This window comes from Manacus candei, unplaced genomic scaffold (genome assembly GCF_025592945.1).
Source record: "Manacus candei isolate 608988 ecotype Guabito, Panama unplaced genomic scaffold, ASM2559294v1 h1tg000112l, whole genome shotgun sequence".
Classification (NCBI taxonomy): Eukaryota; Metazoa; Chordata; class Aves; order Passeriformes; family Pipridae; genus Manacus; species Manacus candei.
The window spans coordinates 226,519-252,994 of NW_026138160.1; the positions used below are offsets into that span (position 1 = coordinate 226,519).

The following is a 26,476-nucleotide window of genomic DNA, read 5'->3' on the forward strand; positions in this document are numbered from 1 at the left end:
GGGGAAAGCAGGGCTGGGAGAGGTCCTGGGCTGCAGGACACCAGCTCCAGCCCTGGGATCTGCTGACAGGGACAGAGGAGGATGGAGGGAAGGATGGATGGATGGAGGGAGGGATGGACTGAGGGATGGAGGGATGGATAGAAGGATGGAGAAAAGGACAGAAGGATAGAGGGAAGGATGGATGGATGGGTGGGTGGATGGATGGATGGATGAATGAAGGGATGGATGGATGGGTGGATGGAGGGATGGATGAAAGGATGAATGGAGGGATGGATGGATGGATGGATGGATGGATGGATGGATGGATGGATGGATGGATGGAAGGATGAATGGAGGGATGGATGGAGGGATGGATGGATGGATGGGTGGGTGGATGGATGGATGGAAGGATGAATGGAGGGATGGATGGATGGAGAGAGGGAGGGATGGACAGGCTGTAGACAGGATGGCAGGGGATGGATTACTTTGAACTCTGAATGTTTAATCCCAGGGAGACATGAATGGAAAAGGAGTGCAGGGATATGGGAAGGGAAAGCCAGAGCAGGGTGAGGCTCATGGAAGCACCACGGTGAGTGCTGGGAGGAGGCTGCCCTGCTCAGTGTGTTTATTATATTTATATTATAGATGGGAATATTAACCATTGTTTTATGTATTTCTCATTCTGCTGTGTCAATCATTTAAAAAAGTGCCAAAGGACACCCAACAACAACAGAGCAGGTCCCCTAAAGAGGAGCCTCCCTCCTAAAAATAAGCATCCCTCCTAAAAATGAGCATCCCTCCTAAAGGGGATTTTTTTTTGTGCTTTACTTCTTCTTCCTCCCCTATAAAAACTGTTACAATTGTCAGTGGGATGGGGTTTCCTTCATTCCTTTTAAAAGGTGCATCCAGACTCTGCAGGTTTAATGAAGTTTAGGGGCTTAAAGGGGTGCAGGGGAGAGGCATCGCTCAGACCCCAGCCATTAATTCAGGGCTTGCATCATCAGGTTGTTTCTTGACTGAAAGCAGGAGTAACACATGGATGGTGGGGGCAGTTTTTCCTGTGTCTGAACCCCAGATGTGTTTTCTTCAACCTCCCAGTGCCCAGCCAAACAATCAGTGTCACTTTTCCATCTCAGGGCTGAGTTTCGCTGCCCATCAGTGCTGCTCCCATGGCAGGAGGGTGTTAGACCCCAGAGCCTGTCTGTGGGCTGAGTCTCTCACTCCATCAGTCCCAGGGAGCTCCAGCAGCCCCAGGCTGAGCCCTCGTGCTGAGCAGCCACAGGACCCTCCTGCTGTGAGCACGCTTGGGGTGGGATGAGCACAGGGCACGTTTGGTGTCTGAGGGTGATGCCCCAGTGATGGGACAGCAATTGTGGGGCAGGACCAACTCCTTCTAAAGCTGCTTCCCAGCCTGCAGGGTTTGGGAACCAGGGGATTTCCCCGCTGAAGACTGGTCTGCTCCACCTGTGAGGTTAAAACTTGCTCACATTCACGTCCCTCATGGGACACATTTTCCATGGGAAGAACTGATTTACTGCCCCTCCAAAATGTCCATCTAGACCACCTCCAAACCTGCCCCTTGGCAAGCACTGGCCTGTGTTACTCCTGGGAATGCTGGACCATTCCCATGGGTCTGGCCTGAACAAGAGGTGCTGTGGGAACTCCTGTGCTTTGAAACAGGCCCAGGGGGATGTCCCTGACTCCTCAGTGCCCAGGGAGCCCCTCCCTGCTGGGTTCCAGAGGAGGCAATGCCCTGAAATCCCTCTGAGCAGGTGCAGGGTGTGGCTGAGCCCTCCCTCAAAGACTCGGGGAGTTTTGGGGTACAGAAGAAGAAGAGCCAATGCAGAAAGGCAGATAAAGGTGAAAGCAAAGGGTGCTTTCATCACTATGGTGGAAAGGATCCAGCTCTTCCAGGGTTAAAAACCTCACATCTGCTGCTGTTTCTGATCCCACAACCTCTCCTGATTCACAGGTCTCCAAAATCAGGAGGTTTCCCTGCCAATGTGATGCTGCCCAAGAAGGCTGTGCCACCCTCCCCCTGGCTGTGCTGAGCAGTGCCCAGCAGGTCACCAACAAGATCTTCCTGCTCCACACAGCCCCAACCCTGCACCACCACCATGTTTGCTAAGCCTCTGAATAAATGAAGCTGATTTTTGGGAGGTCATTTGTTTTCTCTCACAAGGTTCACTCACAGTGAAAGGGTTGAATGTGCCTCGTTTGGACCCAAATCCGTGGCTGCTCGTGGGGCTGTGTCAGTGTGGGGCCAGCACATGAAGGAGGGTCATTGTCCCCTCTGGTTGGTGTTGGTGGCACCAGACTGGGAGCCCTCCATCCAGTGCTGGGTGCTCAGGGGAGCAGGGATGTGGACAGAGGTGTGACCGTGGTGGGCAGGGGCTGGGCAGGACAGGAGGCTGAGGGTGTCCAACAGCAGCCACAGATGGGATGGAGCCAAACTCTTCCCACTGGCACCAGATGACATGAAAAGGGGAAACAACTGAAGTGCAGCCTGGAAGTTTAGGTTGGGCATTACGAAGAATTCCCTTTCCAGGTGCCCAGCAACATGGGGGGTGTCATCCATGGGAATTTGGGGGTATCAGCTGGACACAGCCCCTGCTGTTCTGGAATGCTGCTCCAGAGGAGTCTGGATTACAGACTGGAAGGATCCCTTCCCACCAGCACTGCTGTGACTTGGTGTCACAGGCTCTGATTTCGGGGCAGAAGGGGAACCATCCGTCCCCTTGGTGTCACAACTGTCACCTCTGGCAGTCAGAGGCTGCATGAGAAGGACAGGACACAGCCTGGGACTGAGGAGGAGGGTGATGGGAGGACACAGCTCCTGGGACAGTGGTGAAGGCTGCAGAGCCTGTCCCTCCACAGATACAGACACAAGGTGATGGACAACTCCAAAATAAACCCAGCCCCCTCGAGCTCTGGGTCAGCTCCTGCCTGTGCCCTGGCTTTGCTGCCAAGGCAAAGGAGCAAACTGCACCTCAACAGAGGCACTGCAAGGAGAAAACAGCCTCAGCTTCACACACTCAAGGAGCTGTTGCTGCTGCTGTTGCACACAGCAAATTCCCACACTGGACTATTTGCAGAGACTTGTTTGCGTGTCTGATGGGCTGGAGGTGGCCACTGTTCCCTGTGGGAAGGATCCTTCTGCAGACAGGACCATGGAAAATCCACATCCAGCTCTGAAATGCATCAGGTACTTCAATTAACCTGAGTGTGGCCAGATTCCAGTGATGCCTGGATGGGGAGGTCTGTAGGCCCTGGGAGGGGTGGGTGCCTTGCAGGGGTTGCTCCCAAAAGAGCTCAAGTTCTTTGATGTGGGAGATTTTAGGGAAATGCAAATATTTCCAGTGCAAACAGCTGCAGGTTGAGACCAGAAGAGGCTTTGTCAGGTGAAGGTTCATCTGGATGGTGAGATGGGTGCAAGGGCCAGGATGTGTTGGGTGCATCAGGGCTTCAGAAAACATTGATTTCTTCAGCTTTCCTCCTAACCTGGGAGTTCCTGACAGGGGCTGATGGGATCTCCTGCCCTCCCTGTCACCGGGGGCGAGTCCACTTCTCCCCTTTCATCTCCAGGTGCTGTAACTCAGAATTCCCAAGTGACTGGTGGAGAGCAGCAGGCACAGATGGGACACAGTCACTCTGGTCCATGTAGAGCTGCTGCAGAGGAGAGGGATCACACTCCAGAGAAGCTGCTCTGACTCCACAGAGAATTAGGGAAGGACTTCCCAGCTCAAGTCAGGTGAAGCTGCCCTTGAGTTCTGGACAGTGCAGTGCACGTGGTGTTCTGCTGGGTGAAGGATGACCAAGGACAGATCTCCAGAAGGTTCACAGGCAGATTTTTTCCACACAAACTGAATTAAATTTTGCTGGTTTATTCATTTTTTTTTTCTCTGTAGGCATGGCATGAGCTGCTCTCCTATGCATGGACTTGCCCCCCATCACCCACATCCCTGCACCCACACTACCACTGCTCTGCCACTTCCACAGTCCAGGTTGCAGCTGGGCTGCAGTAAAATGAAATAAAACAAACCAAAATAGAATAAAATAGTGTGTCTCACCTGCCTTCCCTGCACAAGACCCAGGTGTTACCCTGCCACTGACTGGGTTTGGTTTTGCTGAGTTGGTGTTCTGGTGATTTAGCAAGTCAAAGTGATTTTGGCTTTGATCAAAAGAGATCATGGAACCACAGGATGGTTTGGCTTGGAAGGCACCCTAAAGACCATCTCGTTCCAACCCCTGCCATGGGAAGGGATGCCTCCCACCAGAGCAGGTTGCTCAGGGCCCCATCCAGCCTGGCCTTGAACCCCTCCATGTGAAGGGGTGGGGAGAGCTTGGCAGGGAGGGCCAGAGGGGAGATGGAGCAGCAGGTCTGAGCCTTCTGAGAGGGGCCTCTTGTGGGACTGACTTTGCTGAACCAGGTCCCTTCTGGGTGGAAATCAGATGAGTTTGGCTGAAGAAATGTAACTCCCCACAGGACACTGCAGTGCCCACCCCTTGGGTTCTGTAGTTGTGTTTGGGATGTGGGAAGCTCAGGGATACACATGGAAAGAGAAAGAGATAATGGAGGATGCCAAAGGATAAGTTCTTCAGGAATGCTATACTGGTGGTCACCACCTGGCTGTGACTGCCCTGCTGCCCACTGTGCTCCCCCCTGGCAGGAGGAGCTGCCATGGGAAGGGACCAGCTCTAGGGTGAGTTCCCAGCCAGAAGAAAAGGCTCCGAGGCCTCGTGAGTCCCTGGCATGGAGCAGAGCCCCGGGACACGCTGGCAGAGCTGGGCCTGGCTCAGCAGAGAGCCCTTTGGGGGACGTCTGAAGGTGGGAGTGACTCGGGGCTGCAGTGCCACTGTGCTGGGGGGCACGAATGGCACCTCCCTGACAGCAGATGGGACACGGCCCAGCCCTGCAGTGACTGAGCCAGGGCTGCCTGCAGTGGCACCTCAGGAGGATGCAGCCACCTCTCTGACACTCAGCAGAGTCAAATGAGCCATCCCAGGAAGGAGGGCACTGCCATGTTCCTGGAAGTGGATTACTCAGCTCTGAGAGCTGCCCACAGCTTCCTTTCACATGTTAGGGATGGTTCTGCACTTCTGTTTCCTTCATGGAGTTCTGGCCAAGCCTGTGCTGTCTCACCCAGTCAAGAGCACACGATGCTGCACAAACTGGAGTGGTTTAAACCTCCTCCTTCTTATAAATGGGATGTTAAACATGGAAAGGGGACAAAGGAGCAATAGCAGTGAGCTGAGGCAGTGGCTTATGTTGACAGTTTGATTAGTCTATTGGAAAGACTTCTGAGAGATTATTTAGTTACAGTGAGAAGAAGGGGAAGATTAAGACTTTGTGTCCAGCAGAAGAGGGTGAGACAATGGCTGGTGAGTGGGAATTCAGACCAGGGAAATGCAAAGGCACAACTCTCAATGTCCAGCACTTGTTGCATAGTCTCTGACACTGAGTGTCACCAAATCCAGCTTGTGCTGTTCTGAACAGAACTGTTTGGGCCACTACAAATGAATTACTCACCCTGGGGTGAAAGGCTGAGAGTCAGTGATTGCAGTGCACGGCCCTGCCTGCCTGGGCAAGGAGGATTTATTTCCCTGTGCTCTGGGTCCATGAGGAGCTCCATCAATAGTGGCTGCACTGGCAGGGGCAGCAGAGGAGGAGGATGTGCCTAGGCAGTGCTGCAGGAGTTGGATCCAGCTCTTCTGTAAGGGGGGGCTTCTGGGAAACCAACATTCCCTACTTCCCCCCTGTACAAAGCTAAATTCCCCATCTGCACTCAGTAAGGTGCCCTGAAGCTTTCAGGGGTTTCACATGGCAGGACACAGGAGTTCTGTACATAAAGAATTTAAACCAACTCAGTAATTTGAAATAACCTTCTGGTACCAGCAGAACGCCCAGGAATTCCAGGGTCCCTAATGCAGGGAATGGAGAAGGACACCCTCCCAGTGCCATGGCAGGTGGTATATTCAGCATTCCCTAAATTCACAGAGCACTGAGGAATGTTCCTCTGTCCCCTGCAGATGTTTTTTCCTGCATCCTCTGCCGGATCTGCTCTATTCCTTTCTCATCCAAACAAGCCTTGTAAAGAAATTAGCTTTAAACATTTTCCAAGTTCTCTGCCTGCAGCTCCTGTTGCACAAACATCCACAGTCCACAAACACCACTGTAAACCCGGGATCTGCTCCCACCACCCCAGGTGACTGTCCTGACCCCTGGTTCCCTCCCATGCCCTGCAGTGTCTGTCCCCTTGACACCTCTGTCACAGTCTCCGCTGGGTTTTGAGTCCTGATGGCTCAAGAGCTGAAACAAATTCTGCTTCAGGGCCCAGAGCTGTCCTGTTGCACCCTCAGGACTCTGGGTGTGGTGCCCCTGGGCCAACCTGGATCATTTCAGTGGCTTCCACCCACCTCCCACCAGCCCAGGTTGCTCCAAGCCCCCTCCAACCTGGCCTTGGACACTTCCAGGGATTCAGAGGCAGCCACAGCTTCTCTGGGCAACCTGTGCCAGGGCCTCACCACCCTCAGAGGGAGGAATTTCTCCCCAATATCCATCTAATCCTGCCCTCTGGCAGTGGGAAGCCATTCCCCCTTGTCCTGTCCCTCCATCCCCTGCGTGTTCTCAGCCTGGTGCTGGCCCTGCACACCCTTCTTGCCCACCCTGCTTTTCCCAGCTGGACAAAGCCCTTTGTAGGGGAGATCGAGGTCTTGGATCAGGATTTTGATTGTCCCCTCTCAGCTCTCATGGGCCATGTGTAGCTCAGAGCCAGGAGGACGTGGCTGTGAGCTGCCTGGGCTCTTGTAAAGGCTGTCCAGGCCTCTGGAACAGCAGCTCATCACTGGTGCAGATCTGAGGCAGATCCTGTCAGAGGAGCAGATTCTCATCTCTCACAAGCAGATGGGCCCAGAACTGAGGAAGGACTGGGGCAAAATTACATCCTGGGCAGGAAGTCCTGCCACCTGTGCCAAATTCCTGTTGCATTTTTTTGAGTGAGGAGAATCTTAAGTAAAAGAAAATTACTTCTTGATCCTCAGGAGTGTTCCTTCTTGTACAAATGAAACCCTTTCTCTCATCACACAGAATTACTCAGTGGCCAACACCACTCCAGCTCTTCAGAAGTGTGTTGCTTCTTGAAGGGACCTGGCACCAAAAGTATGAAAGATGGTCTAGTTGTGGCTGGAAATCTAAGCTGGCTCTCACAGTCCTGATAGTTAAAGGAATAATGAAATTCAGAGCCTTGTGTCAAGCACAGAAGGAAGAGACAGAAGGAAGATCAAGATATTGGCTGGTTGTTAAATGACTTGTGCACAGGAATTTCAATCAGGGCAATTAGAAGATAATCCCCTCCCTTCCAGCAGCTCATTTTAGAGGCATAATTAGAACCATGGAATCCCAGGCTGGTTTGGGATTTAAGGGACCTTAAATATCATCCAATTCCACCTCCTGCCATGGACAGGGACACCTTCCATTGTCCCAGGTTACTCCAAGCCCTGTCCAACCTGGCCTTGGACACTTCCATGAACCTCATGAATCTCAAGAAAAGCAAATGCAAGGTCCTGCTTCAGTGATGGGACAGCCCCACACAGCAGGACAGGCTGGGACTGACTCACTTGGCAGGGAAGGGCGGCAACAACTGGAACAGGAGTCCCTTGTATCCATGCAGGAAAAAAGGTCATCTGCATCCTAGGGCTGCACTGGCAAGACTGGAATGTTCAGCACTTGTACAATCCCATGTCCAGTTTGGGGCTCCCTAGGCCAGGCAAGGCATGGCCATACAGGTGGGAGTCCAGTGGAACCCACCACGATGGTCAGGGGGCTGTTCTGAGCAGTCCCTCCAGGTCAGAGACCAGCAGATGACCCTTTCAGCATCAATTACTGTTCTCTGACACGATGGTTCAACAGGGCTACCAGAGCCTGGCTTGGCCCCCCACGTGAGTGTGGCTGTGGAGTTCCCAGGGATGGAGGTTTCACTCCAAACTCAGCTCTCTGGGTGTGCCAGTGCCTCCTCCAGCCCACAGAGAACAGGCACCTGTGGGAGTCACTTTAACATCTGTCCCAGAAGGCCCTTACTGGCTCTCCATCCCCACCAGAGGGGGGTGAGGCTGAAAGCACCAACCAGGAAGGTGCATTATCTTCTGGAAAGATAAGAAACAAAACCCAATAAGCTGCTGGAAAAGCCACAGTGGTGTTTGTCCCCCAAGTTGGCACAGGAACATGGACCTTCCCCACAGCAGTGCCCCGTGAGAGCCACCAGCCTGCCTGGTATTTACAGAGAGCCTGGGATGTCACAGCCTGAGCTCAGGTGGGCTCTGACCACAACAGGAATAACCATGTCACTGAACAGACTCCCCCAGGATGAGCTGGATCCCACTGCTGGTGGTACCACCTTCAGACCCCCCAGGACCTCCCCCTGCACCCACAGAGGCTTGGGCAGGTGAACTGTGCAGGGAAGTGAAGTGGCATTTCCCCTTCTGGGCAACAAGGGGCTTTTCTGCTTGGTTGAGAGCAGATCCAGGGGATGAGGTAGGAATGGAGTTAGAGGAGCCCAACAGGTGAGCATTTAGCCCTGCCTTGCACTCCTGGGTGTTGTGGGGGCAGGTAAGAGCACTAAAGGTCATTTAAATGCTCTCTTCAGTGTCCTGTGGGGCTGGAAATGCCTGTGCAGTGGGTGGAGGAGTAAAGGTGTTTTGGAGTTGGAGCATCTGATGTACGAGAGGCTGGGAGAGCTGGAACTGTGGAGAGAGAGGGAAAGAAATCCATGGAGAGATCTGGTCAATGTGTACAGATAAAGAGAAATCCATGGAGAGATCTGGTCAGTGTGTGCAAATAAAGAGAAATCCATGGAGAGATCTGGTCAGTGTGTGCAAATAAAGAGAAATCCATGGAGAGATCTGGTCAGTGTGTGCAAATAACTGGTGGGAGGGAGTGGAGAAGCTGCAGCCAGACTCCTCTGACTGCTGTCCAGAGACAGGACAAGGGGCAGTGAGAGCAAACTGGAACACATGGAATTCTCTCTGAACACATGAGAATTGCTCACTGTGAGGTGACAGAGCACTGACACAGGTTCTCTAGAGATCTTGTGGGGCCTTTGTCCTTGGAGACACAACCAGGGCACAGTCCTGGGCAACCTGCTGTGTTTGACCCTGCTTTGAGCTGGTGGGTTGAGCTCAGGGATCTCCAGAGGCCACTTCCAACCTCAGCTATTCCTTGATTCTGTGACTAAATATTGAGTTCTTTGGTAACAAGTGATGGATTTCACGCTGAAGGACTGAAAGCTTTGCTGGGGAGGGGGGACAGATCTGAGTGATGCACTGCTGGGATCCCCCACTCTGTGAGGGAGGATGGAGAGACACCTGGCAGGGTGGCAGGGGGAGGAGTGCAGGGTGGCACCAGGACGTGCTGGGTGGTTTCAGTGCCATTGTCACACAGTCAGTGCCATTGTCCTGGAGCCACTCCAGCCCATTTGCCTGCCTCCCAGTTACACTGTCTCTGTCCAGAGCCAGAGGGCAGTTCCTCTTACTCCCCTCTCCAGGTCTCATTTCTCCCCTTCCTGAGTCCTTCCTACTCAGCACTGAGATGGGAATTGCCAAGTCCCAAATCTCAAACTTCCCAACCTCCTGTCTTTCTAACACCTGGCCCAGAAAGCCTCTCATTTCCAAGCTGGGTTTTTTCACCCAACATCATCTGTCAACAACCCCACCCTAAAAGCCATTATCTTTCTGAGGGGAGAAAGTCTCACCCCAAAAGTGTCACATTCACATTCCCTTTGCTCTGTCACAACTTTCTTCCTCCATAAACCTCCTACCCCTGGACTTTCCTCCTTCCCTTTGTTCTGTTGCTCACTGCAACCCCCTTGTCCCATACTGTAATCTCAACTATCCCTCCTCATGTCCCCCCCACTTCTGCTTTTCTGTTTCCAACAGCCCTCACAGCGCTCAAGGAGTGTTTGGACAATGGTCTCAGGGACATGGGGGGATCGTTGGGGTGTCCTGACTCGGTGATCCTTGAGGGTCCTTCCAACTCAGGGTATTCTGTGATTCCCCGAGTGGAGCAGGGCGGGAGGGGAGTGCAGAGAGGGGCTGTTGCTGTAGCACTGATGGCCTTGGGACCTGCTGGTGACAAGAGCCAAGGAACTGGGCCAGGACCCAAATGCTCCTCAGCCCAGACTGGGTGTGAGGCACAGTCCAGCTGAGACCCTGGGGCCTCAAGTGACCTCGTGGAGAAGTCAGAAGTCAGCCCAGACAGCAAAGGGAGCTCAGTCACATCCTCCTCCCTCGCAGCTTGTGGGGCAGAAAGTGGGGTCAGAGCTGAGCCCTTCACCTGCTCCAAGACTGGTTCCCTCTGAGGAGTCCCTTTGCCTGAGGAGTCCCACAACAAAGGGCCTCCTAACAGAGCCAGCAGATCCCTCTGGATGGGTGTAATTTCCCTTGTCTGAGCACGGGGAGGGTGTTGCATCCCTCACATTATCTCCCTGCCCACTGGCGTGTGGATTAGTGTTGCTGCAGCAACAGCACTTTTGTAAGATGAGCCCGTTCTGGGGGAGCTGCTCCGGTTTGGGTGACTCAGGGCTCTGTCATGGGCTTGAAAGTGATTTGGCATCTGCTTCCAGCGCTTTGTCTTGGCATCACACGCGGGTCGGCTCCGAGTGCTCTGCCAGCAAAGGCTGGGAGGACTGGGGGGGTGGGGGAGATGGAGCTGCTTCTCCTCCTGAGCGATGAAGTTGCTCATGCAGGGGTGTGTGCCCGGGACTGGGGTCCCCCCATTGTTCCTGCAGCAGATAGAAATGTTATGTTCAGCAATGCCTGGTCAAACCAATGTCACCCTCAGTTTGGAAAACACAATCAAGGGATTTGCTGCGGGAGAGGATCTATTCTGCAGGGACTGGGAGAATATTATTCGACCGGGAATTTACATAAATGCATATGATTTGCATATGCAAATTCAGGCTCCCAGGCTGTGACCTCAATAAACACAGCAGGATTTTCAGCACTGGAAAACCTTCCCTCCAACGCTGGGATTAGTTTGGAGAATCTCCCTCCAGGTCGGGGGGTCCTGCAGGGCTGTACCCCTGTGTGTGCACCCTGTGTGACCAAGGCCACCTCATCTCCCAGTGCTGCTGCCCCTCCCCATCCCTCCAGCCTGAGAGCCATTCCCACTGCTCAGATTCACCTTTCCTGTCTCCTTCCCCAAACCTGGCACCAATGGAGAGAAATGTTTCCTACCAGGGAGGAGGTGACAGGACACTCCATCCAGACTGGGGCATCACAGAAATCGAGGGGAGGTAGAGACCCCTCTCCCTGAGGCTGGTGGGGATGCTGGTCACACCCATGGGTGAGCCAAACCCTCTCCAATGGCTCCACAGGATGTCCCTTTGGAGAGGCTGGGTGGTGACTGACCCAAATAAGTGCCAACTCTCTAGAAATCACCCACTATCAATCACAGCCTTTGCACTGAAAAGCACTTCCCAGTGCTCAGGCACTATGGAAATATCCCACTGAACACCATGGATGGGAATCACCACATCCACCCAGCTGTCCCACAGCTTGGGGTGTGGTCTAAGGGGGATGCCTGGGCTGCATCTTTGGAGAGTCCTTCACTGTGCTCTGAGACCAGGACTGAAGTGCCAGGGGTGCCTCTGCTCCTGTAAACAGCCTGAGGTTACCACAAGAAGGGTGAGCCTGGCCAGGAGTGGACAACAGGGACTGTGGTCACTTGGGCTGCCCATCCTGGGGCTGAGATAAAGGCACCCAGTTCTCTCTCAGCAGGTTGAACTGGATCTTAAAGTCTTTTATGGCTCATACAGCCAAATTGGATCTTCTGGAAACCAGATCTAGAACCTGGTGGTTTCTTGTGGTGAAAAATTAGGCCTCTTTAGGCTGTGGCTGTTCTCTTTCCATGGAGAGCAAAGCAGCACTTGGAGTGGATGGTTCTGGGCTCTAGAAAGGTGTGAGAGACAAACTGCCATGACTATTGCAGAAAATATCTACCCATGGGACACTGGGTCTGCTCAAAGGTCTGTGTAGATGGTGCTCTGCCTCCTTCCCAGGTAACTCAGCTCTGTTTGGAAGCACCACGGGAAACAAGGCAAGAGGAAAAGGTGGCTTTGCCCTGTCCATGCAGGTTCCAGCAGGGAGGGGATGTGGGATGTCCTGAGTTGAAGGCTGGCTCTGGACTGCCATGTTTAAGGACAGTGAGTGAAAATCACTCAGTGATTTTCTCACCCCGTGGTGTTTGTAGCCCCCACAGTTCCTTCTGGGAATGTGTCCCACAATCTAATTACACATTTCCCTCAGATAATTTCAGTCCCAGGGGTCAATAATTCCCCTGAGCAGCAGCAACAAGCCTTGGAGTGAATTAAACAGGAGACAGCTTGTGTGTGGGTCTTTGGGCCAGTCCAGACAGGACAAGATGTGAGAAATGTGCTTTACACCCTCTGAAGGAAAGAGGGACATGTATGGAGGGGTTTGAGACACTTCAGGATGGTGGGGACTGGAGCACAGCTCCTCTTGGCACCTCAGTGAGGGGCTGGGCTGGATGTTCAGATGATGGATCCCACCCCTGACATGCATGCAGGGAGTGTCACTCCTCATGGGCTGGAATGGGAAACTCTGCTGACCCCAGAATCCTGGAAGTGATCGTGGGCTGGGGAGAAGAGAGATATTTTGGAGCCTGTGCAGGGAAGGTGGCTCACTCTGAACAGGTATGGTAAATACCTGTATGGTAAATAACCAACTACCAAAAGCTGGGGAACAAGGAGGATGTGGGGATGTTTGGAGTTCCAGCATTGCCTTCCCAGGTAACCATGATGTGTGACAGGGCCCTGCTTTCCTGGGGGAGGCTGAACACCTGCCTGTGATGGGAATGTTGAAAGAACTCCTCACTTTGCCTTCCTTGTGTGTGCAGCTTTGCTTTACCAACTAAACTGTCCTTATTTCAAACTGGGAGTTTTACACTTTTACCCTCTGATTCTCTCCCCCATCCCACCACCAGGGAACAGGTTTGGTGCTTGGCTGCCTCCCTGGCTTAACCCACACCAGGTTCTTGCATCCTGAGCAACAAATTTCTTTTCCTCCCCACACTCTTGTCATCATCCCTGCTCTGCAAGGTCTGTCCTGCATTCATGTGGAATTGCCTTTCTCCAAGTGGCAAATTCCAGTGTTGTCTCTTCACTTAAGGCTTTCAGCCCTTCCAGTCCCTTGCTCCTGGTGGGCTGTTGCTGTGCTTTCCTCATTTTATAGAACCATTTTTTGGGAAATGCAATGATCAGATTGCAAACAGACCTTGGGATGCAGCAATAAAAAGTAAATAATGACTGAAATAGTGACATGCTGATGTTTTCTGCTCAGAGAAAAAATCCAGCACAGCTCCCAACAGACCTTTTCTTCATCTGAAAGAAAGGCCCCAGAAATCTGAGCAAGTGAGAGAGCAACAGGGTGCAAATCTTGGAGATGTACATTCTACTGTTTGTTACTGAGCACTGAAGTCCCAACTGCAAAGAATTGTCCATAACAATGGCTGTTCCCAACGTAGAAAATCCAACCTCTATCAATGCTGGGCAGATTTGGGATCCTTTCCTAATTTGCACTCCTTCATGGGCATTTCCAGTCAGTCTGCCTGTTTATTGTCCCCCTGGACAAACGTCACCCAGTCCTGTCCTCTGTGGCCCTGCTTTGTGCTGGACCATCCTGAGAATGGTCCATTTGCAAACCCCATCACAGGATCACAGGATCTTCATGGAACCACAGGATGGTTTGGGTTGGAAGGGACCTCAAAATTCATCCCATTCCAAACCCTGCCATGGGCAGGGACACCTTCCACTAGACCAGGTTTTCTCTGTTCTCCCTGTTTCCCACTGTTCTCCCATTACAGCCTTTTCTCAGTGTGTTGGACACTGTGTCCTTGCAAAACTCTACTGTAGAGTCCTCACCAATGTCAAAAATTACTTTTTCCATAATTTTTAACAGAAGATCTGATCTGGAGTCATGGGAAATATCCTTTACTCCCAGAGTTTTTTGTCAGGAATAGAGAAGTATCAATCTGAAAAATGAAACCTTTTCTTACAAGTTTATTATTGCCAAGAAATTCCTTCTTTTTAATACTTTTTTTCTGGCCAGTAGCAGCTCTCTTGATCACAGATGAGCTCAAAACATCTCAGGGAACTTGGTGGAGGGATGGGGACCCTCTATCAGGTGATACCATGTGTAAGGGCAGGCAAAACATATTCCTGGAGCCTGATATGACTCAGGAAACAAAGACCAAAAGCACAACCCCAAAGCAAATGTTCTTTGAAGATGCTTTCCCTACAGAGCAGTTTTCCAATGTAAGTCATTCCAGTGCTCAGGGGAGGTTGTTTTACACCCCGTTGCTCATTTCTCGTGGGTTACCAGCGAGCCTTGAATTCACAACATTCAAAACCACATCAGAAAGCTGATTTTCCAGTTTGCCTGTGGTTTCCACCCCACGGCAAAGCCAACACATCCCTTGAGCCAAGGTCTCGAGGCTCAGGGTGGAACTCCAGGGCCTTCTCCTCCAAACCCCAACCCATGGAGGAGCCTCCCCAGCTGTCACCCAGCCACGTTTCCCAGCCCAGCTGGGACAAAGGGCTGCTGGGCTGAGGGGATCTGGGGAGAAGCACAACTAAACCTCAGGCTGGGTTGGACACCAAGACTCACAACTGAACCATCAAGACCTGGACACTGCACTGAACATTTTGTTGTGATTCAAAGCACAGTCCCTTGAGCCAGGTCTCCTGGCTGGACCCAACTGAAGCAGTTCCTGCAGGAAGGTGGAGCAGGAGTTAGGGAAGGAAGGTGGGGCAGCATTAGGAGCACTGGGATGGTGGGAGGCACCACCATGACAAGGCACATCTGCCTCAGCCTGGGCACATCTGCACTGCAGGGAGTGACATTGTCCCTGAACATCTGGGAAGACTCTCCTGAGTCCTCTGGGCATGAAAGGTTGGTTTTCAAGAACTTCAAGGACTAGATCATGGAACGTGAAGGTGATGGTGCTGCCACCAGTGTGTCCCCCTGGTGTCTGGCTGCTCCTAATTCCTTCTAGAGCCTTTGGGCAGCTCACTTCTCTGCTCAGAGCCTGGAGAAGGGTTGTCACCAAGGTATGAGATCTCTGTTCACAACAAGACTGTGAAGACCACAGACACTGGACATGGGGAGGGGCTCCTTTAGGGGTGTTGGTAGAACTTAAGCCTCCAAAACTTCAGTTGTGAGCATTGCACCACTGTTTGAGGCACAGGCTCCCTTTGTGTAGGGGCTTAAATCAGCTCCCAGACCTTTTCAGTGCTCTCACTTAACCAAACAGAAGCAGCAGAACATGCCCCACCAGAGCCACAAATAAGATCTTTGTTTCTGCAGATCTCATTTTTAGGAGATTTACAGGGAAAAAAAAAAGAGCAAACTGAAATGACAAGTGAAAATGTCCAGACAGACCTGGCTTGGTGTTCTGCATTAACCACTTGTCAAACAGACATCAGGGAGATTTCATTAAAAACTTACTGAAGGTGAGTTGGTTGTCCCCAAACCTAATGAGGCCAGAGCACATCTCATGCAATAATCAGTCAGAATTTAAAAAAGACAAGTGGAATCTTTTGAAACAACAAAAACAAAAAAACCCTCAAACCCATAAGTATTGAAAGCATCAGCAGTTGTGGGAAGTACATATCAGGGAATGAAGTGAAAAGCAGATCAGTGATTAGGGATTTGCAGAGCTGAGATCTGGGATGTCTGTGCTGTTGGCTGAAATTTGGGATGGAGCTGAAATGGGAACTCCTACAGGAAAATCAATAGTTTTGTGATGTTTGTGGATGACCTGGACCCAGCTCTGTTGTACAGGAGTCCTCTCATGGACTGCAGGTATTTCAGCTCTACCACCTTCATCCAGGGAATCAAACTGGCACTGGGCTCATTTTACATCTCTGCAGGTAAAACTTGATCTGCAAATGTGCCACTGGGAGTAAGGAAAGCAGCCAAGTCCTGGTATGTCCTGTGGGAGGGGAGGAGGAGGGAGCGAGGAGCTCAGTGACACTTGTTAGGACTCCACCAGAGCTGTGAAAAACTCCTGTGACATCTTTGAAGGATCACTGCAAATTTCCACATTATGAGCCTTCACAATTTCTAGAAAGTAACTACAGGAAAATTGGATGACTATGGGACATAGAAATAGGATCAGAATAAAAAAAAAAATCACTATTTTATCACCTAACACTGGCCCCTCCTGCCTTAAACTTGGAGGGTCTACTTGTTGAAAAGGTGGAGGAAGGTCCCCTGTGCCTGAGCCAACGTGATGCCAGAGGAGAGGAGGGAAAGTGTTTCTCATTCAAAGGTGAGAGTACTGGGAAAGGTGCCAGTTAGACTTGATTAGATTTGTAAGATTAATTAAATACAGACAGGTTCAGCAAATTGTGAGAAAGACAAATTAGCAAATTAGCAAATCAGGAAACCTGATTTTTTCAGCAAAGGAATGAGAGACTTGGGCTCCGTTATCTGAGCAAATTTGCTTTTCAAAGTGTTTCTTCCCCGTGTCAGAGGTGGCCAAGCAGCTGCACTGACAGTCCTGGGGACCAACAGCTTTGTTGTTACGGGGGAATATTCCAATTTCCAGGCCTGGGCAGTGGGAACCCTTCCAGCCAAGGCTCCTGGTTCCTTTCCTGGGGAGCTGTGGGTGTTCTCCTGGCTCACCTGCCCCAGCACTGCCTGTGTGCCTGCTGGGGGTGTGATCTTGGGACAGGAATCCTCTGGCTGTCAGGGGACACGTGTCAGACAGGGCAGATGATGTGGATTTGTAAATCACCACTGTCTGACCCTGTGCTTTACAAACACCTCCTGGTTTGGGGTTAGTTTGGAATTTTTAAGGAGTCTTGGCTATGCTCCCAGTCAAATGACAAGAAAGAGAGGGCTCCTGGGGTGGGAGAGCTGAGGAAGTCTCAGGATAAATGTAGTTCTGAGCTTTCTTTCCAGGTACTGGCACAGGAAAAGCTACAAATCCCAGTGCCCAGGTAGTGCTAAAAGGGCACCAAGTGTTAGTCACAGCACAGTGTTTGTCAGCCTGTGCCCCGTCCAGACACGGCCTTTACCCTGAAAACTTCAACCAAACAACCTCATGTAACACATCCTGATATCAAAACCTTTCATTACATCCAGCACCACTGCAATATTACCTACAAACCTTGGAACCACTTCCATTTGTAGATGCAAAATGAACCTCAGATCAGGTCAGCAAAAATGAGATTATATCTGAGACTAAAATTCAGCTTAAGGTGATTTAGGGAACATGAGCTGTGGCTGTCTGTATATGGGATTTGTAAATTTTACAGCCAAGTGTCTGACAAGCCCTTCCCATTTCAGGCCCTCTAGGAAAATCTCTGATAGATCCACTGAGTGGAGTTGGGAACTAAAGAATAAGGCTGTGGAGCAGGAGCAGATGAACACCAAATTTGTCTCATCAAAACAACAGCCAGTGAAAAACAGGTGTCTGGTCTGGAGTCATTGGCTGCTCCATCTCCCAGGGGAGGAGAAGGACCAGGAGATTTGATCCCTTCCAAGATCTGACCTGAGGGGCTTTCTGGAGCTCTGCTTTACAGAGAGGCTGCAGCAGAAAATCCTTGGGGATTTTCACACAGCAGGATCCTCCCCTCCTGGGACAGACATTCCACCCCAGTTCCTTTGCTGTGGGTCAGTATTTTGAGATGCAGCTCATAACTGCTTAGAGCTGTGCCAGGTTGAACCCAATTTCCACCATAAGCTCCGTTTAGAGCCATTGCCTTTAGGAAACTGGGGACAGGACTGTGCTTGGACAAAGAAGGAACACCAGACCACTGGATTTTTATGTCCAGGTTCCACTCTGTCTCCTGAGACATGATTATCATCACATGGACACAAATAAAATCCACGAATCCATCTTCTAAAAACTTCATAATGTTGTAAAAATGATAGTAGTTACCAGAAGGATTTCTTGAAAGAGGAAAGGCCTTGACTTCCATCAAGGACTGTGGGTATGTCCATGTTGGTGAACGGCTGGACTCTGAATCCAGAGTTCTTTCTATTTGAGTGCTCAAAAGTGTTCCACATTTGATGTGCTGTCACATTTTAAACAGCCAAATGCTGGTCAGTGGGAAGAGGGCAACCAGCAGCTGCCAAGGCTCCTACTAGACATGCCAAGGATGTTTCACTCAGGCCTGGCAAAAGTCTGAGAATGGGCTCAAGTGGAGCCAGATTGGCACAGACACAACTTGGGCTCAACATAAGGCACGACAGTCAGAGGGACAATGGCACAGAGTGTCAGCAGTGAGCCAGAGCTCAGAACACCCCCTGACCCAGCTGAGGGGGGTTCTGTGTGTGCCAGGGGGGCCCTGCACTGCTCACACTGAGGGTCTGGGGCAGAGGCACCAACAGCTCCAGTGCCTGGGCAGCACATGAGGGGGTTTGAGGAGGACTGGGAGAGCTGCTGGTGAGCCTTGGGCACTGAGATTGGCAGCACGTGTCACATGGAGATATTTTTCAGCTAGTACATGACAGAGATAACTTAAAATGCTGTGCATCACATCTGCAGGTCCTCAATATGCAGCACAGTTCTTTAGTCTTTATTATTTCATGTTTAGTGTTTGGTTTTTAGCTCTTTAAAACAGGCTGCCCAGACATTTTCCTGCCTTTCCGTGCAAAATCCAGCCAGGCAGTGTTTGACCTGGCAGTGGAAGGGCCTGATGAGCATCACTGAGACCCTTTCACCCACGTCAGGTGGCAGAAAACCCTCTCCCTCCTGCTTCCCAGCCCTGGGGAGAGTGTTCATCTGTCCCCCAGGACAGCAGTGTCCTCAGAGTGTCAGCAAAGGATGAAAGTGTAACTTAAAAGTCAGAAGTGATTTAGTGATTTAAGAGTCATGCCCCCTGGTGCTCAGGCTGCCCAGGTCTGTTCCCTGCCTGCAGGAAGGGCTGGAGGCACCTGCCCCTGGCTCCCACACCCAGCAGAGCAGTGACTGAGCTGCAGGAGCAGGAGAGACACTGGACCAAGACAGGGGCATGAGAAGGACGAGCCATGAGCTGCCCTGGCCTGGCTGGGGTGGCAGTCACTGCTCAGAGCAGGACACCCCCCAGCATCAGCCCCGGGTGGCCAAGGCTTCATGCAGCTAAATGCTGTAAATGCCCCAGGACAGCTCCTCCTGGCTCAGAGCCTCACCACCCTGCAGCAGGGAGGATCCCCTCAGGAACAGGCCTTTAACATCCCAAACATGCCCTTTGTTGGACTGTTTGGCACTGGAGAGAAAAGGTCAGCTCTGTCCTGCCTGTAAGAGCCCTGCAAGAAGCCCCAGGCTGCTGCTGAACACCCTCAGCCTCCTCCTGGCCACACTGCATGAGCCCAGGTCCCACCAGCTTTCCTGGTGAGCCACATGGCCCAGATCCTTGGAAGCACCCACTGCCATTCTCTACATGAGCTGGCAGGGGGACACATCCCAACACAGCACTGCCAGTGCCCCAGATGCCAACTCCCCTCCAGCTGCTGCCCATGCTCCTGCTCCCAGTGCAGCCCAGAGTTCCCTCTGTCTGAGATGAGCCCAGCTGTGAGTTCCTGCTGGTCACCACCATCCCACTCCCCGCCTGGCTGGGCTGGTTTGGAATTCCTGCCTGACCACACCAAGGTGAGTACTGGGGAAGAGAGGCAGCAGGTGGGACAGCTGGCATGGGAATGCTCTGCTGTGTGGCCCCCAACAGCCCCAGCCAGCTGTGAGGGTATCAGGGGGCCAGAAGTACCACCCCAACTCCCAGTGCTCTTCCATGGGCCCCTTCAGCAGGCACTTCACTTTGTCAAATGCTCCTTGAGATGAAGTCAAATGAGAAACAACCAGTTTGCAATTAAACTGTGTCTTAAAGCTCTTTCTGACCACTTAAATTTGCTTCCAAATTTAGTTACGAGATTGGTACCAGAGATTTCTGGCTGAAAGGCAGAAACACTTGCAAGTCTTTGTGTGAGTCAGAGCCCCTCTCCCTGTGCTCATGTGGCTCCAGACTTGTCCTGGCCCCACAGGACAGAGATGACCGTGGAGCTGGGACACTCCAGGAGACAGGAGTGGTTAGATTTGGAGGGAATAATTCTCTGACATTCAAGGGAATGTGAAATTTCTGATTGCTCTGGAGCTCCAGTGGCATTTTGAAGCTGTTGCTGAACTCAGGACTCCCCTGTGCTGCCCTGTGCCGTGGCAGGGGTGGAATGGGATCATCTTCAACTCCCTTCCAACCCAGATCATTCAGGGATTCTATGCAGGGGAGAGAGAAAACCAACAAGAGATGCCACCTGGCCCTGGGAAGGCCTGGGATGTGCTGGGGTTCCCGAGGCTGTGCACCCTTGGAATCTCTCCCCTGGCAGTGGGCAGGGCTGGTGAATCTGCTGCTCAGGACAGGGGGTGAATCTGAACTCCAGCTTGAGAACCTCTGCTTTCATGGCACGGCCTAACCCTCCTATGCAGGTGGTGACGTGCATTCCCACTGGCCAGGCCTGGCTGTGGAAAATGCTGAAGGAAACCTTTAAACCCCCAAAACCCTTTCAAAGCAAGTGGACAGCTGAAGGACACCAGGTACAGTCAACTCAGACTGCAGCTACTGATGGTTCTCACATATGGGTTTTTCCTTATGAGGAAGCTGCTCTGGGACTAGTGGGAACATGTTTTTTAAGTTTCTCTCTGCCTCTTTCTCAGGGCCCAAGGCCACTGGGATCCTCAGGCAGCTGCCAGAGCCTCCAGTTCCCCCCCAAAACATTCCTGAGGGACAGAAATAAAATGCAACAACTTAGGAAGGACAAAGCCATTCTTGCAGTTGCTGAGTCACCTGCTGAGAGACAAGGGAGTGCTGGACAGGGAGATGCACCCTGCCACAGCTATGGGCAGTGACCCAGGAATGCCAAGTCCTGAGGAATGATGACAGGAGTGGGGCTCAATCTTCTGCTCCCTGTTTACAGTGGTGACTCCAAACCTTTCTCCTCTCTCCAGGCTGGGGACACAGCAGGGGTTTTCAAGACTTTTTAGGGAATGATGTCCATGGAAGAGGAGAGCATTTGGTGTTCCTTCTCAATGCATGGGTGGAGCTGTCTCTCTGTCCTCCTCAGCCCCTGAATGTGCATCAACACCCTGGGAGCAATTTCGGGTTGTTTCCTGGGCCACAATGTCTCTGTTGGCCTGCACTGACACAGCTCTGCCCATGGGCTGCATTTCCAGCTAAATTCCCCCAGCAAAGCTCTGGGCCCACCCATCAGTCTGTCCATACCCTGCATTGACCTGTCTTTCACACCTTCATACCCCCAGCCCCAGTGACTCAGACATGTCCTGCCTTCCCTTGTGTCATCAGGGGCTTTGGGATTAAACAAATGACTGCAGGTGTGATTGGTGTCACCACATCCCTCCTGTTGGTCCCATGACTGCTGCCTGTGGGTATGGGGTGCCAGCCATGGCCCTGGTACCCCCTTTGCCTCCACTGCTGAGGGTCAGGATGGGCAGCAGTCCTGGTCTCCATGGCCTCTCCACACCTCCCCATCTCTTCCTTCTCCGCCTCTCTTTCAGCAGCAGTAACCCAGACAGCCCAAGAGTTGGATATGCATCTGAGGGAGCTTTGTTGGCCTCAGCCCCTCCTGTCAGCACTCCCACAAGCAGCGTTTCACTGACCTTTTCCCATCTGTACCCCATTTGTTCCTTTGCTCTGCTCTAATAGGATGGGAGCATGTGAAGAAGGGTTGGACCTGTGTCAAAATACCTCCCCTGCTCACTGAAGGTTATATCCAGTCTGTGCCACCCCTGGACCTCACTCAGTGCTGCTTGGAGGGGGACAGGGAGATGTCAGGGGATTGCCAACAGCCAGGCTGTCTGAAACCCCCCTCTTGTCTCTGCAGCCTCACTGTCCTGCTGCCACCAGTGAGCTTGGACACTGAGCTCTGGATTTGCACCACAAACCCCTTCCCTTTGCTTGTCATCTCTCCACACTGTGCCCTGTGCCCAGAGCTGGGGGGGTGACCCCTCTGCTCTGCTCAAAGAGCTTCACCACAGAGGCCAAGGTAGAACCCACCTCTGATGTGATGGTGAGGAGCTGCAGGGCTGCAGTTGGGTTTTCCTCCCTCCAGACAATGTGACCAGATGGCCACATGCTTCCCCAGCCCCTCAATAAAATTATAACTCCACAAACCCTCAGTAGGTTCATTCCTTTGCCTTTCCCCCTCCACCACACTGTCACTGAGGCCATCCTTGCTGGCCATTGTCTGGAGCAGCTGGATTGTTCCAGCCACCCCCAAACCCATTTCCAAAGTGCTGAGACCCTGGTCTTACTGCCCCTCTTTTCCTGGGGCACATCCAGACACTTCTTCATCCCCACAGGAATAAACATTTTTCCTGCTTATGTCCCACAGCAAAAATTATCTGTTTTGATTTTGCTGTGAAAATATTCCCCATGCAGCAGGAAAACCCCCAGCAAGGTTGTCCCAGCAGGACTGGGCGCTGTCTGTCAGCATCCCTGGGGTCCTGCCAGGTGAACAGTCCTCCTGGAGGGGTCATATTTAGCTGGGCTGGGTTTAGCTGAGGGTGAGGAAGCCCAGGGGATGCCCAGTTCTGCCTGGCCTGGTGGGGTGCAGAAGCCCAGCACAGGGGACTGGGCTGATGCTGTGCCCCATCTGTGCTTCCCTCCCCCTACTCTGGGGCATGTTGAACCCTGCAGTTGAGGCTCATCCCCCAAAGTCTGCTCTGTGCTGCCTAAAGATCAGAGGTTCAGGAAGACAACTGGAAAAGGATATTTTTTAAGAGTGTATATCACAGCATGTAGAGGCCACTGCATAGCCCTGCCCAGAGCAGGCATCGAAAGCCTTCAGTGGGACTGAAGGAGACATTTCATCCCTGTGAAAACTGTGGGAAGCTTTGTCTCTGCAGCCAGGGAGCCCTGGCCCAGATATTTCTGCCTCCTGTTCCCTCAGCCTCCACGAAACCTCTAAAACCCCCCAGCATTTGCAACCTCAGCCCTACATGGGGCACCTCACCACATCCCTCCGGCTCAGCAGAGACTCTCTGGACCTTTGATGTTGCCCGAATCTCTAAAAAATACGCCAAGCCCGGATCTGTTGCCTGAAATCCCGAGGAGAGCACGTTCACTGCCCTGCCTTCCGCGGCTGCCGCCGTGCCCCTGGTGCCTGTGTCTGACATCTCTGTATTGTTCATTTGGGGTGAACTCCTGGGGGTTTGGAGGAGGTGAGGGCTTGGGGCAGACACCTGTCTGCAGCCTTTTCCCCTGAAAACAGGGACAGACATTGGCTCACAGGGACATTTTTGCTTCACAGGTTAAACCCAAAGCTTTTCTTCAAGAAGGTTTCACTTGGAGAATCAAAACCCTCCTTGATTCGGGCTTTAAATCCCGATTTGTATCAAAGCCTGGGGCAGGTGAGGAGCTGGTGACACCCTGGGAGAGCTGATGGCACAGCAAGGTCTCAGTGCCCTGTGCAGCTCCTGCCCTCAGATCCAGCCCTGCCGTCCTGACCTGTTCCACCTCCGCGGTGCCGACACGCGGGTCCCCGGAGGAAGGAGACAAGGGATGTGAGGGATGTGAGGAATCAAAGTGCTGCTCTCTGTGATCCAGGAGCCTCCCCTGCCACAGGCTGAGGTCCTGAAGTTCGGCAGCCACGCTCAGGGCAAGGAAATCATTTAATTCTTCAGGAAAACCTGCTGTGATTTAGCCATTTCATGAACCTGCGGAGCCTTTAAACGCTTCCTGAGCGGGGACTTCTCATTGTGTTCTCAGTCTTTCTCCACTGGAACGGCACATTTTCATTCCCAAGCCCGCAGTAATAAATGGATTATTATAAAAAAATGCTCCTTTTTCCCTTCTGATTCCTAAATATCCCCAGCCATGGCAGCCCATTCCCAAGTTCATTCCCACCTACTTCTTGCCATCTCCATGTTGGCACTGAAGGGATCGAATTCTGTCATAAAAAGAGAGACTTTTCTGGAAAGGCGAAAATAACCCAAGAATCTCAGTAGCACCAAATTCCACCATCTCCCTCTTTGCCCTATGGATCCTCAGGCTCACAGCCCCTACCTACAGACAGAAACTCCGTGAGAGATATTCCAAGGAGAAATCCAACATAAAGGGAAAAATGAACCGAAATATTCTGTTATGCAACTTGCTGTCTGCTGGGTTTAGACGATCTGAAACGTTTGATTTGATATTTTTTGTTCTAAAGTGCTTCCAATTGCATTTTGTTCATGTATTTATTTCTATGGTGTTCTATTTATTTTTAAAATAAGTAACTCAGGTCACTTATCAGCCCCATTCTAAGATATAACCAATTCTTTTAAAAATTATTATTGTTGCTGGTGCAAGGAAATTAGTGCCATTTCCATAATTAAAATGAACAAAATCCATCTTTGAGGAATTTTACTAAGGAATATTTTCTCAGGTGCCATTTGTGTTCTGGGCTTATTTGCTAGACTAAATTCACATGACAGAATACAACAAAAGAAGAGAAAGAAGTCCAAAAAATGCAGCAGCCAAAAAGAAAATAGAATTAATTTTTTTTTTAAAGGCTCAATCGCAGTTTAATAGAAAGGAGGAAAATCCCTGTGACAGAGTCATGAGAGAGATGAAATTCCCATTGCTCAGGGAAATAAAACCTCATCCTTCCCCATCTCAACCAAAAGCCTTTCGCTCCAGTGCCGAAAATGGAGAAATTAAGAGTGGTGGGGAAGGCTCCATTTGTGCAAAGGGAAATCCTTTCAAAATAACCCCCAAACTTTTCATTCATTTCATTAATTGCAGGTGAAATTATGCTCAGAATCAACCGGTTCAGCAGGGCAAGGGGTGAAAGGGAACCTGCGTCCACACAGCCCCCATGGCTAATAATTAATTAATTCATTAATCAATCATAGCAAGAGGGAAGGGCGGCGGGGGGAGGAAGAAATCTTACCACCAAATTGGGTACCCGGCTAAGACCTTTGTGCCATTGAAGAGAAAAGACAGAATTAGTCCAAGCAGGTGGTAATCCATCAGTCCAGGCTGGTGCAGGGGGAAAATCTCGGCGAAGTTTTCAGCAAAACATGAAGTGCCAGAATGAAGGATCCCCCTCCTTGCAGGAAAAAAAAAAAAAAAAGGATCAAAAGAAGAGTTAAGCCAAGTCCAAGTCCCTGGTGGTGCGGGGTGACTTTCTGGCTTGTCAGAAACACACCTCTCCAAGCCTTTCCCCCGTAGATCATCCAAAAGCGTCTATTAAAAAGTGCAGGGCTCGGGGATGTCAGCAGGCGGCCAATCAGGGCCCAAGGTGAGGGATGAGTCTCAGCCCAGGGCTGTCAATCACCTCCTCCCCCTCCACCCCACAACTTTGTTCCGAGCCCTGGCTGCCACACAAACCCTCTGTGCACCAGCCTTTACTGGGGCACTCACATTTGGGGGGTTATTTTGTATTTTAATTTTTTTCAAATTTTTTTTCCCCCCAGTTTTGCTCAGAGCCCGGGATGCTCAGCCCCTGCTCACCAGGACTCTGCAAGGTAAGGGTGAGGGGTGGCCGTGGTGAAGGGTTGAGGGGTGGCTGTGACCGACCTCCATTGAGCTGGGGGTGAGACACACGACTTGTTCTCCAGATGGAGAGAGGGGAGCACCAACCCCTGCTAACGGAGGCACCCGGGGCACAACAACCCTCTGGCTGCCTTGGTGTGGGCACAACTGGTTCTAAAGTTGAAATGAAACCCACAGTGCCCAGGTTTTCAGTGGGTGGGTGGGATGGGTGGAGGGGGGAAGCGCTGCCAGACTGGGTTTCTACTGGGAAAAAATGCCATGTCATGGTGAGAGGGGAGCAGGGAGGTGGGAGTGTGTCCCATGAATGGATTTCTTGGGAAGGGCATCTCTGGATGCAGAAGGATGAAAATATTATCAAACCCCCACACATGGAAGTATTAAAAAAATCATAATCAGTTTTATGGTTTGCAAATGGAGCCAACAAAGCTTTTCCTTAAAAATCCTTGCTATTGGATAGAGAGCCTGCTTTTACAGGGGCTGTTGTGTCAAGAGCAGGGGATGACTCGACAGAATGGGACAAAGAAAGGGGAGAAACCAAAACAGTTGCCTTTGCTCCTAAAACACGCTCAGCACCCACAGCTCTGTTGCTGCCCTGGGGCTGATGGTGTCACCACCTGGACTTCAGGTGCTTTAGGAGCAGACAATAAATTAACTTATTTCAGAGCCATGGCTGTAACAGAGGTTCAAGGTACTCTCAGACAGCTCAGTCATCTCATGGGTTTGAAAGCTGTCGACCTTCTCCTTATATTGAGGCTCCGGGCACAACAGATTTCTTGGTGTTTAATAACACAGAGACACAGGTTGCCCAGAGAAGCTGTGGCTGCCCCTGGATCCTGGGAAGTGTCCAAGGCCAGGTTGGACGGGGCTTGGAGCGACCTGGGCTGGTGGAAGGTGTCCCTGCCCATGGCAGGGGGTGGCACTGGATGGGCTTCAAGGTCCCTTCCAACCCA

At 51.6% G+C, this 26,476-nt stretch overlaps 1 protein-coding gene across 1 annotated transcript in view; it reads right to left on the reverse strand.

Moving 5' to 3' along the window:
* WNT3 (Wnt family member 3) overlaps positions 1 to 25,184 on the reverse strand; it is a 43,076-nt gene extending 17,892 nt beyond the window's left edge. The window contains exon 1 of the mRNA XM_051769718.1: positions 24,922 to 25,184. Coding sequence (XP_051625678.1) covers positions 24,922 to 25,001 — 80 coding nt within the window. The 5' untranslated portion in view covers positions 25,002 to 25,184. The remainder of the gene's footprint in view (positions 1 to 24,921) is intronic.
* Positions 25,185 to 26,476: the final 1,292 nt, after the last annotated feature.